Below are 15874 nucleotides of genomic sequence, written 5' to 3' on the forward strand. Positions count from 1 at the left end.
CCTGAGATCATGACCTGAACCCAAATCAAGAGTTGGATGCTTAATTGACTGAGCCACTCAGGCACCTCAATAATTGCTCTCATAATTTCCTTTTCAATTTGCTCATTGTTAGTGTAAGGAATTGCAGCTGGTTTCTGTATTAACTTTTTATCCTGCTACTTTGCTGAATTCACTTATTAAGTAGTTTTGTAGCATCTTTAGGATCTTCATATAAGATCATATCATCTGCAAACAGAGATTTTACTTTTTCCTTTCCATTTTGGATGCCTTTTGTCTTGCCTAAGAGCTCTAGCTAGAACTTCTATTACTATGTTGTACAGAAGGAGTGAAAGTGGGCATCCTTGTCTTATTCCTGATCTTAGAGAAGTTTTCAGTCTTTCACCATTGAGTGTTAAGTTTGTTGTGTTTTTCATGTATGGCTTTTATTACATGGCATTTTTTAGATTTTTACATTTCCTACTCTTCTTGTTTGTTGTATCATAAAAGGATGTTGAATTTGACAAATGTTTTCTCTGTATCAAATGAGATGATCATGTGTGTTTTCCCTTCATTTTATTGATGTGTTACATCACATTGATTGATTTGCATAATTTGAACCATCTGGGCATACCAGGGATAAATCCCACTTGGTTGTGATTACAAAATCCTCTTAAAATGCTGCTAAATTGTTTACTAGCATTTTGTCGAGGATTTCTACATCAATGTTCATAAGGAACACTGGTCTGTAGTTTTCTGTTCTTATAGTTTTTGTCTAGCTTTGTCTGGCCAACAGAGTAAGTCAGCCTCATAGAATGATTTACAAAGTATACACTTCAATTTTTCGGACATGTTTGAAAGGTATTCTTCTTTAAATGTCTGGTAGAATTCACCAGTGAAACCATCAGGACCAGCACCTTTCTTTGTTGGGAGATTCTTTTTATTACTTACTCAATCTCCTTACTAATAAGAGGTCTAATCAGATTGCCTATTTCTTCATGATTTAGTCTTGGTAGATTTTGTGCATCTAGAAATTTGTCCGTTTGGGGCACCTGGGTGGCTCAGTGGGTTAAAGCCTCTGCCTTTGGCTCAGGTCATGTTCCCAGGGTCCTGGGATCGAGCCCCACATCGGGCTCTCTGCTCAGCAGGGAGCCGTTTCCCCCTTTCTCTCTCTGCCTGCCTCTCTGCCTACTTGTGATCTCTACCTATCAAATAAATAAAAATAAATAAATCTTAGAAATTTGTCCATTTCAACTATATTATTCAATTTTTCAGCATACAATTGTTCATGTACTCTCTTAATCTTTTTTTTATTTCTGTACAATCAATAGTAATGTCCCCACTTTCATTTGTGATTTTAGTAATTTGAGACTTCCTTTTCTCTTACTCCATCTAGCTAAAGATTTTCAAAAAACCAACTTTTGGTTTCGTTGACTTTCTCTACCATTTTTCTACACTATTTCATTGATCTCTGCTCTAATCTTTATTGTTTCTTTCCTTTTGCTAGCTGTGGCTTTAGTATATTCTTTTCCTAGTTTCTCAAGTTGTTGTTGTTTTGAGATCTTTCTTGTTTCTAACGTAGACATTTATAGCTACAAGTTTCCCTCTTAGCACTACTTTCAATGCATCTCATGAGTTTTATATATTGTTTTTGTTTTCATTTGTCTAGGTATTTTCAAATTTCCCTTGTGATTTCTTCTTCAATCTGTTGGTTGTTTAAAAGTGTGGGGTTCTTTTTGTTTTTAAGATTTTGTTTATGTATTTGAGAGAAAGTAAGCACAAACAGGGGGAATGGCAAGGAGAGGGAGAAGCAGGCTCTCCACTGAGGCTTCTCCACTGAAGGAACCTGATGCACAACTTACTCTCAGGAACCCAGGATCATCACCTGAGCCAAAGGTAGGTGCTCAATGGACTGATTCACCCATGCATCCCTAAAAGTGTGTTTTATAGGGTGCCTGGGTGACTCGGTTGGGCAGCTGCCTTCGGCTCAGGTCATGATCCTAGAGTACCAGGATCGAGTCCTGCATCGGGCTCCCAGCTCCACAGGGAGTCTGCTTCTCCTCTCTCATGCTCTCTTTCACTGTCTCTCTCTCAAATAAATAAATAAAATCTTTTTTTTAAAGTGTGTTCTATAGTGCCCAAAATTTTGTGCATTTTAGTTTGTTATTGGCTTCTAACTTTATCCATTGTGGTCAGAGAATATGCCTTGGAATACAACTAACTTTTAAAATCTATTGAGTTAATTTGTGGCCCTCCATATGGTCAATCCTTGAAAATCTCCCACGTACACTTGAGAAGAATGTGTATGATGTGTGGTTAGGTGGAGTGCTCTGTGTCTATTAGAACTAGCTGGTTTGTTGTATTGCTTAAGTCCTTATCTCTTTATCTTCTATTTTGTTGTTCTATTACTTTGAGTGGGTTTCTTAAGTTTCCAAATGTTGTTGTAAAACCTTCAACTCTGTCACTTTTTAATATTTTGATGGTCTGTGATTAGGTGCATAAATATTTATAATTACCTTCTTGCTGTTAAAATGTTCATTAACACGTAATGTCTTTTTTTTTCCTCTTGTAAGCTTTTTTCTATTTTAAGTCTATTTTTTTCTGAAGTTAGTATAGTCCTTTGTGCTCTCTTTTGGTTACTTATTTGCATGAAATATCTTTCTCTCTTTTCACTTTCAAGTGGTCTGTATCTTGAAATCTCAAGTGAGTCTCTTGTACACAGGTAGTTTGATCTGCCAATCTCTGATTTTAACTGGAGAGTTTAATCCATTTACATTTAAAGTAATTATTGATATGAAGGGACATATTACTGTCATTGTGCTGTTTATTTTCTATATGCCCTATTGCTTTTTTCTCCCTTTTCCTCCATCCCTATCTTCTTTTGTATTTGATTTTTTTTGTAGCAAAATGTTTAAGTTCCTTCTTACTTTCCTTTTGTGTATATTCTACAGTCATTTTCTTGTGGTTGCCATGGTGATCGACACTTAATATCCTAAAGTTGTAACATTCTTTTTTTTTTAAGACTTTATTTATTTATTTGACAGAGAGAGAAATCACAAGTAGGCAGAGCAGCAGGCAGAGAGAGGGGGAAGCAGGCACCCCGCCGAGCAGAGAGCCCAATGCGGGGCTCGATCCCAGGACCCTGAGATCATGACCTGAGCCAAAGGCAGAGGCTTAACCCACTGAGCCACTCAGGCACCCCAAGTCTTAACATTCTAAATTGAATTTATAGCAGCTTATCTTCAACAATTTAAACTGTCTCGAACCCTTTTAGTTGATGTCACCAAATCGCATCTTTATACACTGTATGCTCCAAAACATAAATTACTATTTAAATGCATTAGTCTCTTAAATCATATAGAAAATACAATTCGGAGTTGTAAGTCAAAATTACAGTAATAATTATACTAGTAACTAGGTTTTTTTTTTCCACTTAAATGCATTAGTACCATAAATCCCCTAAAAAAAGAAAACATACAATTACAAGCTATTACAATAGTCCTACGTTTATAATTTTCCATGTATTTATTTTTACTGAGATCTTTATTTCTCCTCATGGCTTCAGGTTAATATCCAGTGTCTTTCATTTTCCAGGACTCGCTTAAACATTTCTTGCAGGGCAGATCTAGTGGTCACAAACCCCCTCAATTTTTGTTTGATTTCTCTCTCACTTCTGAAGGATGTGTTTTATAGTGCCCAAATATAGTGCTGTATATAGGATTCTTGGTTGAGAGGGTTTTTTTTTTTCCTTTGAGCACTTAGAATATATCCATCATCTTCTAGCTTCCAACATTCTGATTTTAAAAAATCTGCAGACGATCCCTGATGATCACTTGTTTTTTACAATTGTCTTCTTTCTTGCTGCTTTCAAGGTTTGCCTTTTTATTTGGCTTTTGAAAGTCTGATTATAATGTGTCTTGGAGTGGGTCTTTTGGAGTTCATCTTAGTTGGAGTTTGTTGAGCTTCTTGGATGTTCATATTCATGTCTTTCTTCAAGTCTGGGAAGCTTTCAGCAATCATTTCATTAAATATTCCCTCTGCCTCTTTCTTCTTCTTCTTTGAGACTCCCATAATGCATATGTTGGTGCTTTTGGTGATTTCCCATAAACATCCAGGTTGTGTTTGCTATTTTTCAACTTTATCTATTCCTGAACCTCAATAATTTCTATTGTCTTTTCTTAAAGTACTGATTTATGTTCTGCCAGCTCAAATTCTGCCTTTGACTCCTTGTGATTTTTTTTTTTTAATTTCAGTTACTGTAACTTTCAGCTCCAGAATTTCATTTTGGTTTCATTTTAAATTTTCCATTTCTTGATATTGCATTTTGTTCTCACATTGTTTTCTTGACTTTCTCTACATCTTCCTTTAGTTCTTTTTTTTATATTTTATTTATTTATTTGACAGACAGAAATCACAAGTAGGTGGAGAGGCAGGCAGAGAGAGAGAGGAGGAAGCAGCCTCCCCACTGAGCAGAGAGCCCGATGCGGGGCTCGATCCCAGGACCCTGGGACCATGACCCGAGCCAAAGGCAGAGGCTTTAACCACTGAGCCACCCAGGCGCCCCCCCTTTAGTTCTTTTTTAAAAGTATTTTTTAAATTTTTTGAAAGATTTTTACTTATTTGACAGAGATCACAATAGGCAGAGAGGCAGGCAGAGAGAGAGGAGGAAGCAGGCTCCCTGCTGAGCAGAGAGCCCAATGCGGGGCTCTATCCCAGGACCCTGAGATCATGACCTGAGTTGAAAGCAGAGACTTTAACCCACTGACCCACCCAGGTGCCCCTTCCTTTAGTTCTTTTAGCATCTTTAAGAACATTATTTTAAGGTCTTCACCTAATATATCTTCCAATAAGTCTTTTTCAGGAACAGATTCTGTTGTTTTTTTTTTTTTTTTCCTTTGAATGAGTAGTACTTTCCTGTCTCTTTGCCTTGTGATATTTTGTTGAACACTGGACATTTGTTTCTAATAATGTGATAACTCTGAAAATCAGATTCTTTCCCTTCCCCATGGTTGGCTGCTTTTTGTTATTTTTGTTTATTTTTTATTATACTCATTCTGTGCTCAGGATCAGCCCAAGGTGTAGATACAACATCTTCTTTTTTCCTTATGCATACACAATCACTGTGTAATTTTCCCTGTATATGCAGGTGTTTTCGAATACATTAGTTGTGTTTTTTTTTAAAGATTTTATTTATTTACTTGACAGAAAGAGATCACAAGTAGGCAGAGAGGCAGGCAGGGAGAGAAGGGGAAACAGGCTCATTGCTGAGCAGAGAGCCCGATGTGGGGCTCCATCCCAGGATGCTGGGATCATGACCTGAGCCAAAAGCAGAGGCTTAACCCACTGAGCCACCCAGGTGCCCCTGAATATGTTAGTATTTAATGCCTAGTTCCCCACCACACACACACATACACACACGCAACAACACAGCAAAAAATGAAGGGATGAATGATGGGAGCAGGGGGGACACTTGCCCTTTAAATATCCTGTAAGACACTTGAGCCAGATGGGGAAGGTGCAATGATAATGGCTCCCTGTCTTTTTGCACCTCTATGTTCAGAATAAGCAATCAGTGATCAGATGAAAGATCCCTGATATTTGGAGGGCAGAATCTTCTTGCTTGCTTGGCTCCCACAAGCAGTGTGCAAGTTGTTCCAGGAACATGGCTGCCTGCCAAGTGGCTAGGGGTTGGCAATGTGTAGCTATTACCATCCTAGAACTGAAATCAAGTGAAATTTCCTATTCAAACCTTCCCCTGAAAGTTTCAAGCCTTCAACAGTTTCCAGAGTTCCAAAATAGTTACATCCGATGATTTTGCCAGTACAATGGTTGTCCAGGCAGAGAAACAAATTCCTGGTGCTTTTGATTCCACCATATTCCTAGAATCCTCGTTAGTCTTTTGTTGTTAGTAGTGGTGGTCTTTTCAAGAAATGATTTCAAAACCTCGCTTTTCTATTCTATATTTTGTTCATCTCTCATCTTTACTATTTCTTTCCCTCTGCTGGCTTTAGTTTAATTTCTCCACTTCTGAAGGACAGTTTTGGTGGATATAGGATTCTTGGCTGACAGGGTTTTTTTTTGGGGGGGGGTGTTTTTGTTTTTGTTTTTTCCTTTTGCCACTTTGAGTATGCTAGCCCACTCACTTCTGGCCTCCAAAGTTTCAGCTGAGGAATCTGGTGGGAGTCTTATTGAACATCCTTTTTGTTTTGTTTTGTTTTTTTGAACATCCTTTTTATATAATGAGCCACTTCTGTCTTGCTGCTTCCAAGATTCTGTTTTTGTTTTCAACAATTTATGTGCCTCCATGTGGGTCTCCTTGAATTCATCTTATTTTGAGTTTGTTAAGGTTGTTGGATGTTTATATTCAAGTCTTTCATCAAATTTGGGAAGTCTTCAGGTACTATTTCTTCCAACAATTTCTCTCTCTTGCTCACTCTTCTTCTGGGACTTCCACAATGTACAATCATCTTCTAGAAGGTGTCCTACAGTTTCCTTTGGCTTTGTTCATTATTCTTCAATCTTTATTCTTTCCTTTTTTCAGACTCGATCATTTCAATTATCTTTTCCAGTTCACTGATTCTTTCTTCTGCATGCTCCGATCTGCCTTTGAATCTCTCTAGTGAGTTTTTCACTTAAGTTCTTCTACTTCTCAACTCCAGAATTTCTTAGTGATATGTTGATATTTCCACTTTGCTCATACATCATTTTCTTGACTTTCTCTGTGTCCTTTAGTTTTTCGAGCATCTTTAACACAGTTTTTTCAAAGTAATTTCTAGTAGCTTTGCCATCTGGCCTTTGTCACTGGACATTTTCTGTTGTCTTTTTCTTTGAATGTGTCATACTTTCCTGTTTCCTTAAGTGTCTTGTGATTTTTTTTTTTTTCTTGGAAACTTGGATGTTTGAATCTAATAATATAGTAAGCCTGGAGATCAGATTCTCTTTCCCTAGGATTTTCTTTTGGGTTTTGTTTTTGTTTGTGCCTTTGTTTTATTGTTGTAGAGTGTCTCTGTGCCAGAAATCACCTGAGGTGTAAATGTAATGTCTTCCCCAATCTTTCTGTAGGCATGCACAATGACTCTGTTGTTTATAATACAGTTGCCCTAAAGATTCCTCCTGCATGCTTTGAGATCCGTATCAGACAATGTTACAATTTTTGTCTCAATCACCAAATTTAATTTAGAAAACTCAACAAGAGAAAAAAACTCCATCATGTTAACTTACATATTTACTCTTTCCACTGTTTTATATCCCTTCCTGATGTTTCAAGATTCCTTCTTTTATCATTTCCTTTGAAAATGAAGAAACTCCTTTAGCCTTTTTTTTTTTTTGAATGGGTAGATCTTCTGCTGACAAATCCTCTTAGTTTTCCTTCATCAGAGAATGTCTTGATTCTCATTTTATTCCAGAAAAATATTTTCACTGGATAGAGAACTCTGAGTTACAGTTCTTTGTTTTCACACTTGAAAATACCATGCCACTTTCTTCTTTGCTTCTTGGTTTCTAGTAAAAATTCTGCTATAATTTGGATTGTTTTCCATGTATTGTTTCTTTTTTCAAGGTATCTTGTCTTTGGTTTTCAGAATTTTGACCATGAAGCATCTTGGCATGGTCTTTTTTGAAGTATATCCTATTTGGTTACCATAGACTGGAGAGCTTATAAACAACAGAGATTTATTTCTCACAGTTCCAGGTTGTTGGCCTCCTCTGACATCACACAAGCACAAGAAGGAAGACCCCACCTTTTACTGCCAAGTGAAGATGAGAGTTCACCAACCAGGCTTCAAGAATGTGATGGTCAACTTTTACATCAACTTGACTGGGCCACAAAATGCCCAGGTAGCTGGTTAAAGATTATTTCTGAATGCATCTCTTAACGGTGTTTTCAGAGGAGATTAGCCTTTGAATTGATGGACTGAATAAAACAGAGATCCTCCCCAATGTGGATGGTAATACCCAACCTGTTGAGGGCCTGAACAGAACAAAAAAGTGGAGGAAAGTTAAACTGGCTCTCTGCCTCAATGCTTGAACTAAGAAATCAATCTTCTGTACTCAGGGCTCCTGGTTCTCAGGCTTTCAGATACAGACTGGCAGATACACCATCAGTTCCCCAGCGCTCGGGCTTCAAACCACACCACGAGCTCTCCTGGGTCTCCAATTTGTACAGAGCCAGTCATGGGATTCCCATAACCCAGTATCTTATAATAAACATATCTCCCTTTCCCCACTCCCACCCAAAGTTTCTCTAGAGAACACCAATACAGAGGGTGAGGAACACCTTTTAACTGCTCCCCATGTGGCCTTCCCTGTGAGAGAGAAAAAGTACCATGGGGGGGGGGGGGCATGACAATCCCATCTCCTCTGGGCCTTCTCTGACAGCAGCCCAGCAAGGAAGGAGGATGACCTCTTTACAACACAGCTATCATCAAAGTCTAGGCTCCTCACTGAACCTTCAATAATGCAGATGGGGCCTTATTTTGTTTCATGGTGTTTGGCTATAGTAAAGCAGTTATTTCCTGTAAGTTCTCTGTCTTGCTAAACTGCCCCTTTCCTGGTCCGTGGGTGAAAAAGAACAGGCTTCTGTTGGGGCTCCCCCCCCCAACCCAACTCCCATTGATATTTCCAGGTTGTTGGCTTCTCCAGCATCAAACCCAGGATATACTGAGCAAAAAGAGAACTCACTGTCATGTCATTTTCAGATCCCATGATCCCTTCCCATGTCTGCCATCTTCTCTTCATACTTGAGAGTTTCCTCATGGTTTGATAAAGCCCAATTTATTTTATTTTTGTATAGCGCATGCCGAAGTTATAAAGTATCTTTGTTCAACCCAAGGTCACAAAGATTTTCTGTTTATTTTCTAGAAGTTTTATAGTTCTAAACTAATTTAACAGTTAAGTCTATGATCCTTTTATGTACGTAAAGCTGTTATTTTTTATACATCTAATTGTTCCAGAACCGTTCTCCATTGAATGGCTCTGACGTCCACCGCAGTCCATCTGGGTTGCTATAACAGAAAACCATAGACTGGGGACCTTATAAACAACAGAGATTTTATTTCTCACAATTCCAGAGGCTGGGAAGTCCCAAATCAAGGCACAAGCAGATTTGGTATCTGGTAGGGTCCACTTCCTAATTTATAGATGACTGTTTTTTGCTATGTACTGACATGACAGAAGGGACAAAGGAACTCCCTAGGGTTTCTTTTTTATAAGGACACTAATCCCATTCATGAGGGCTCTGCTCTCAAGACCTAATTAATTGAAAAGTGCCCCACCTCCTAATGCCATCACCTTAGAGATTAGGATTTAACATATGACATTTAGGTGGACACATTCAGTCTATGGCAGCACCTTTTTAAAAATCAGCATGTGGGTTTATTTCTGTATTCTCTATTCTTTTTCATTTTCACATTTCATTTTCTATTCTTCCATTATTTCAAGATAACTTGGCTATCTTTATGCCAACACATCTTCTTCATTGCATAGCTTTATATTTTGTAATCATATGGCTTGAGTCCTCCCACTTTGTTTCTCTTCAAATTTGGCCTGTCCATTCTGAGTCCTCACCATATCCATATAAAGGCTAGAATCAATTTGCAAATTTCTACCAAAAAAACTTGCTGGGATTTCTTTTTTCTTAAATATTTTATTTACTTATTTGAGAGAGCATGAGCAAGGGGAGAGGGAGTTGAGGAGGCAGACTCACCGCTGAGTAGGGAGAATGATGTGTGGCTGGATCCCAGGACCCTGAGATCATGACCTGAGCTGAAGTCAGATGCTTAAGTGACTGAGCCATCGAGGTGCCCCAGCTGGGATTTTTATTTTGATTACATTGAATATACTGACTAATTCAGGAAGAACTGATATCTTAACAACACTGAGTCTTCCAACCCACAAACACAGGCTATCTTGCAATTACTTTGATCTTTAATTTCTCTGAGCAATGTTTGGTAGTTTTCAGTGTAAAGGTCTTCCATATCTTTTCTCAAGTTTATTCAGAAGCATTTAATATTTTTCATAGTACCATATATGGCATTTTTTTCCAATTTCTGATTGTTGCTAGCACACAGAAATAAAATTAATGTCTGTAGATGATTTTGCACCTGTTAACAGTTAAAGCATTAATAGTTCCAGAAGCTTTCTGTAATCTCCAATTTTCTGGACAGACAAGCATGTTGTCTGCGAGTAAAAACATTTTTATTTCTTTCCACTGCATGGATTTTACTTCTTTTCCTTGCTTTATAGAAATGGCTAGAAATTCCAGTATAACACTGGATAGTAGCGAGGTTTTAGGGTGATCTTCCGGGGTACTAGACGGAGTTTTTCACTAGCTGTTGGCAAAAGGCCTCTCTCAGTTCCTTGGCACAGGGGCCTGTCCATAGGACAGCTCACAGTATGGTAGCTGGCTTCCATCAGAGCAAAGGAGTGAGGGAGTAAGGAAGCAAGGAAACAGCAAGAGAGGTTGCCCAAGACGGAAGCCAGTCTTTTTCTTACCCTAATCTCGGAAATGACTTCCCATCACCTTTTCTATTCATTAGAAACATCACTTAATCTAGCCCACACTCAAGGAGAGGAGATTACACAAGGGCCTGAATACCAGGAGGTAGGAATTGTTGGGGGCCATCTTAGAGGCTCCCTACAATAAGCCCTCAATGGCCAAATCAGGGACAATTTGGGCAACATAATAAATAATGACACTAATGGACTAAAATCAACAGAATAAAAATCCATGAGTCCATACTGATATAAACAAAAGAATTGAAAAAATGAATTTAAAAACTGGGGGGAAAAAAAGGGGTGCCTGTCTGGCTCAGTCAGTGAAGCATATGACCCCTGATCTCGGGATCATGAGTTTGAGGCCCAAGCTGGGTGCAGAGATTACTTAAAAAAATAAAACATAAAAAATAATAAATACATAAACAAATAATAAAAGTGGGGGAGAAAAGACAGCTCTTCCTTACCACAGAATTCCATTTAACAAATGTTGATAGAGGGATGCCTGGGTGGCTCAGTCAGTTGGGCATCTGTCTTTGGCTCAGGTCATGATCCTGGAGTCCTGGGATGGAGTCCCGCATCAGGCTCCCTGCTCAAAGGGGAGTCTGCTTCTCCTGCCCTGCACCCCACTTGTGCTCTCTCGTGCATGCTCTCTAATAAACAAATAAAATCTAAAAAAAATACATAAATGAAAATAAAAATAAGCATAGAGAACTAGAAATAAAAGCATAGGGAAACACCACAGGAATAAGTGCCGTAGGCAAGACTGCGACCTACAATTTGGGGATGTAAGTGTGGTGAATATGCGTGCGCACAGCCAGCAGTCCCCCTCAGAAGTTATTTTTTAACTTTAAAAAGAAAAACATTAACTTTACAATTAAAAAATCAACCTAACTGATCAGATTTAATTAGGAATAAAACTTATCAATGTCATGTACCCTCCAATATGACGCACTGGGGACACAGCAGCACTTCCGTAATAGTCTTGCCAAAAATGCATTACCTGTGTCTCATGAATCAGAAAATCCAAACTGAAGGACATTCTACAAAATGACTTTCCCATACTTGCCCAACAATGACAAGGTCATCAAAGATGAAAAAAAGACTAGAATTTCTGCAGAAGGCTAAGAGATAGGACAAGCATCAGACAATAATTGGACAATTGACAAAATCTGACTGAAGTCTGTATGGATGTCAACCAGCTAACAGTTCTGTACAGATGTTACTTTTCTGGGTTAGTTCATTGTATCAGTTCGGTGATACTCGAACATGAGGGCAGGCTGGGTGAGTAAACAAGTATGTATGGTTGTTGTTACTCTATTTTAAACAGCTTACCAACCGTACACTTACAATTCACATGCATTTTAGCAGCCACTCTCTGTTCCGCCCTCCCTCAGCCCTAGGCCACCACTGATCCACGCTCTGTCTCTATGGAGCTGCCCATTCTGGACAACTGATGTAAGTGGCATCGTACGATATGCAGCCTCTTGTAAATTGTCTCTCATTTACCATGTTTCCAAGCCTCACCCATTGTTATGCCTTGAACTGTGTCCACCCAAAAGATGGAAGTCCTAATCCCCAGTCCCTGTGAATGTGACTTCTCTGAAAACTGGGTGTCTGCAATGTCAAGGTATGATGAGGTCATTCAGGAGGGCCCCAAATTCGGGGACTCCTTATAAAAAGGAGCAATTTGGACACACAGACACCTGAAGAGGTTAAGACAATGTCAAGACACAGGGAAAACACCATCTGCTGGCCAAGAGTGCCTGGGGCTATCAGAAGCTGGATGAGAGGCACAACCCTCACAGCCCTGACAAGGAAACAACCCTGCCAATTCCTTGATTTTAGACTTCTAGGCTCCAAAACTGTGAGCCAATACATTCCACCCAGCTGTCCAGTTTGTGGTCCTTTGTCACGGCGACCTCAGCATCTCATCTACCCATGTGGCAACACTCATCAGTGCTTCGTTCCTTGTTACTGCCAGAAGTATCCCTCGGAGTGGATGCGTCACACAGCCTTTATCCCTGCAACATGTGAGTTGTTTGACCTTTTGGCTAGTACAAATAATGCTACTATACACATCTGCGTACAAGTTTCTGTGCGGGCATTCATTCTTTATTTCCTTTCATTCCTCCTGGGTACACACCTAAGAATGGAATGCTAGGGCATACAGTTGCGTGTTCAACTTCTTAAGGAACTGCCAAACTGTTTTCCAAAGCAGTAGCACCTGCTTAAGTTCCCGCCAGGACTGTATGAGGCTTCCAACTTCTCCACGTCCTCTCTGATATTTCCCGCTGTCTGTCCTTTTGACTGGAGCCATCCAGAGGGTGTGAAGGACCATCGCACTGTGTCTGCAACTCTGCATTTCTCTCATGACTAAGGACACTGAGCCTTTGTGCTCTATGTGCTTATTGGCCATTTATTTATCTCCTTTGAGGAAACGTGTATTCAAGTCTTTTGCTCAGTTTTTAATTAGTTTGCCTTTTTTATTGAGTTGTAAGCATTTTTATATATTCTGAACACCAGACCCTTATCAAATATACGATTTGCAAGTATTTTCTCTTTCTGTCGCTTGTCTTTTTGCTTCCTGACAGTGCTATTTGCAACCCCAAAGTTTTAAATTTTTCTGCAGTCCAATTTATCAATTTTTAAATCTTTTACTATATTTGCAACACTTCTGTACATCGAAAATTACACAGAAGACTGGGTACAAAATACACAACGATTAAGATAAAAAGATGTACAAAATACGGGCACCTGGATGGCTCAGTGGGTTAAAGCCTCTGCCTTCAGCTCAGGTCATGATCCCAGGGTCCTGGGATCAAGCCCCGAATCGGGCTCCCTGCTCAGCGGGGAGTCTGCTTCCCTACCCCCTGCCTGTCTGCCTACTTGTGATCTCTGTCAAGTAAATAAATAAAATCTTTAAATAAAATAAAAAATAAATAAGAAATGCACAAAATAGACAGTAATCAAAATAAGCTGTACGAAAGTTTATGTAGGAGGTCTAAACCACTATGCACTAAACTACCAACACGCAGCAGAAATGGACTGTTCTCATTGCTATTCAACACAATAGTTTTTTTCCAATTATACAACTGATACAAATCCTCTAAGGAAATTTCCTAATTGAGATCATTAGCGAAATCACCACTCAGATAGTCATTGTTGTCATGGCTATACGAAACGATTTACAAACACTTGGGATCATCTGTTTTATAGGAGGAGAGCCACGCAACAACTTACGGACTAAGAAGTCTTTACGCAGAGACAGCAAGGACAGGGGCTCAAGCAGGGCTGCTCAGGCGGGTGACCCCTGAGCGGGCTTTGGAAGGTCAGCGATGGCTCTGCTTCAGGGGAGGCAGCGAGCTCTCCGAGCAGAAGGTGGCCGGGAGTAGGGAAGGTCATGGGAATAATACTGGGGGCAGCCGGGAGTAGGGAAGGGCACCGGGCCGGTGACGGAAACTGGCGACTGTGAGCCAAGCTGGACCACGCCGGATTTTGGAGAACCTGAGGCCAGTGGGCGAGCGCCTCGCGGGCGTCCCCGCAGCGGGCCGGGCAGGGCGCGCCTTGGTGAAACGGGCGCGGTACTGGAGAGCGCGCTCCGGAACGGAATCCAGAGCTGGGGGGCCGGGCGAGGTCTGCGGCACCTCGTGTTCTGACGCCGCATACCAGGGTGAGCCCGTCCTGCTGGAGCCGGGAGACGCCTGTCCCGGGGCGAGCGCTCCGCACGTCCGCTCACCCGAAACTCGGTTTAGGGCGCGGGCGGGCGCCGTGGTCGAGCGCGCGACTCCGGAGGCCGGGCGCGAGTCCGAGCGCGCCGCGGGTGTGGACGGGACTGAACCCCACAGCGCCCGCGAAGCGCCCAGTGCGGAGGGGAGCGCGCCTGCCCGCGCGCCGGACCCCTTGCGGCTCCGCCCTCCACGCGTCCGCCCTGCCACGGCGCGCTCCCTCGCTCCCCGCCGCGGGCTGCAGCCCTCGCGCCGCGCCGCCGCCCGCGAGCTCGGGCAGGAGGCAGGACGGAGGCTGGGCCCGCGGGGTCCAGACCGCGGCTCCGAGGCCCACAGCCGCCGGCGCCTCCGCCCACACAGAACACGCGCGGGCGGCGGTACTTACAGAACCATGGCCCTCGGGACCGCCCCTCGGCCTGGGAGCGAGCCCAGCGGGCGGGCACCGACCATGGCCTGGGAGCGAGCCCAGCGGGCGGACACACAGCCGGGGCGCAGGGCCGGGACGGGCCGGACGCGCTGGACCGGGCGACCGCTCCGCCTCACAGGGAGCGCCCGGCCCGCGGGCGCCGGCCCCACAGTGCCCCGCGGCGCGCACGCGCAGACGGCCGCTCCTCGAGAGACCCAACCCGGAGACTGACAACCGCGAGGAACCCAGTGGGGGACTCCCGCCGCGCGGCCTTAAAAGGGCAGGGCCACGCCCCTGAGTCACGTGGGGCTTGCGTCACGCGGGGCGGGGCCTGAGGGCGGGGTCCGGTGTGCGGGGGGCGGGACCATATGGGGCGGGGACGGGGCCCGATGGGCGGTGCTCCGAAGGGCGGAGGGCCTGAGGGAGAGGACCGACGGGGAGGGGCGGGGCCTGATGGACAGGGTTACTGCGCTCCTGGTGGGCGGGGTCAGGTGTGCCGTGGGGCGGAGCCTGGGGCGGGGTCCATGAGAGGAGTCACCGTATAAATACTTACATATATACTGAGTAAGTAATAAGTTCCCATGGGTTCAAAATTCAGAAGGTACAAAGGGGTCTCCAGGGAGAGTCTGGCATCCACGCCTGTCCCCCAGTTGCCCTTAAGGGTGACCCGCGTTAGGGGCTCCCTCCTCCAGGTCACACTCCCCAGCCCGCCCTTCGCAGCACTGATGCCAGCATCCTTGGCTCCGTGCTGGACACACCTGCGTATGCCATCCACGCCCCAGAATGCGCCGCCACATGACAGTGCTGGCCAGGAGGCAGGCAAGTGTCGTCCTCACGACGCACCAGATAATTATGTGGAGGCCCAGAGAGGTCCCGGCGATGTTCCCGGTCGTAGAGATTGGGCTCAGACCTGGGTCTTCCAACCGCCTTCGATCAGCACAGAAATGCGATACATGAGCGGATTCGTTTCTGGCAAATCACTCTGCTCCCTTGCAACGCCAGGCAACCTTCGAAACTCCTTGGTGTTTGTTGGAGTGTCCCGGCAGAGACCACTTCTGGCCTCTCAGGGAATGTCCCTTCTTAGTGTCACCACCGCCCGCCCTGAAGAGAGACGCGCGTTCTCGGGGCAGGAAACCACCGGAGCTGGGGAGAAGCCCGGTGGGCCGCGGGCATCAGGAAACCTGCAATACAGCCAGCTTCTCTTTCCCCCATGGTTCCCACTCCCTCTCCAGGACTTGCCCCAACAGACTTTGCACCAAGGAGCTCACTCATT

At 43.1% G+C, this 15874-nt stretch overlaps 1 protein-coding gene across 2 annotated transcripts in view; it reads right to left on the reverse strand.

Annotated features, from left to right (window-relative positions):
• The window catches only part of URGCP (upregulator of cell proliferation), a 62851-nt gene extending 48015 nt beyond the window's left edge, over positions 1 to 14836 (reverse strand). Inside the window, exon 1 of one of the 2 annotated variants that reach the window (XM_047695566.1) lies at positions 14581 to 14836. In XM_047695566.1, the coding sequence (XP_047551522.1) occupies positions 14581 to 14645 (65 nt within the window). In that variant the 5' untranslated portion in view covers positions 14646 to 14836. The remainder of the gene's footprint in view (positions 1 to 14580) is intronic. The other variant, XM_047695574.1, reaches the window with a different exon arrangement.
• Between the last annotated feature and the right edge of the window lie 1038 nt (positions 14837 to 15874).

The sequence above is a fragment of the Lutra lutra genome, chromosome 11, assembly GCF_902655055.1.
Source record: "Lutra lutra chromosome 11, mLutLut1.2, whole genome shotgun sequence".
Lineage (NCBI taxonomy): Eukaryota > Metazoa > Chordata > Mammalia > Carnivora > Mustelidae > Lutra > Lutra lutra.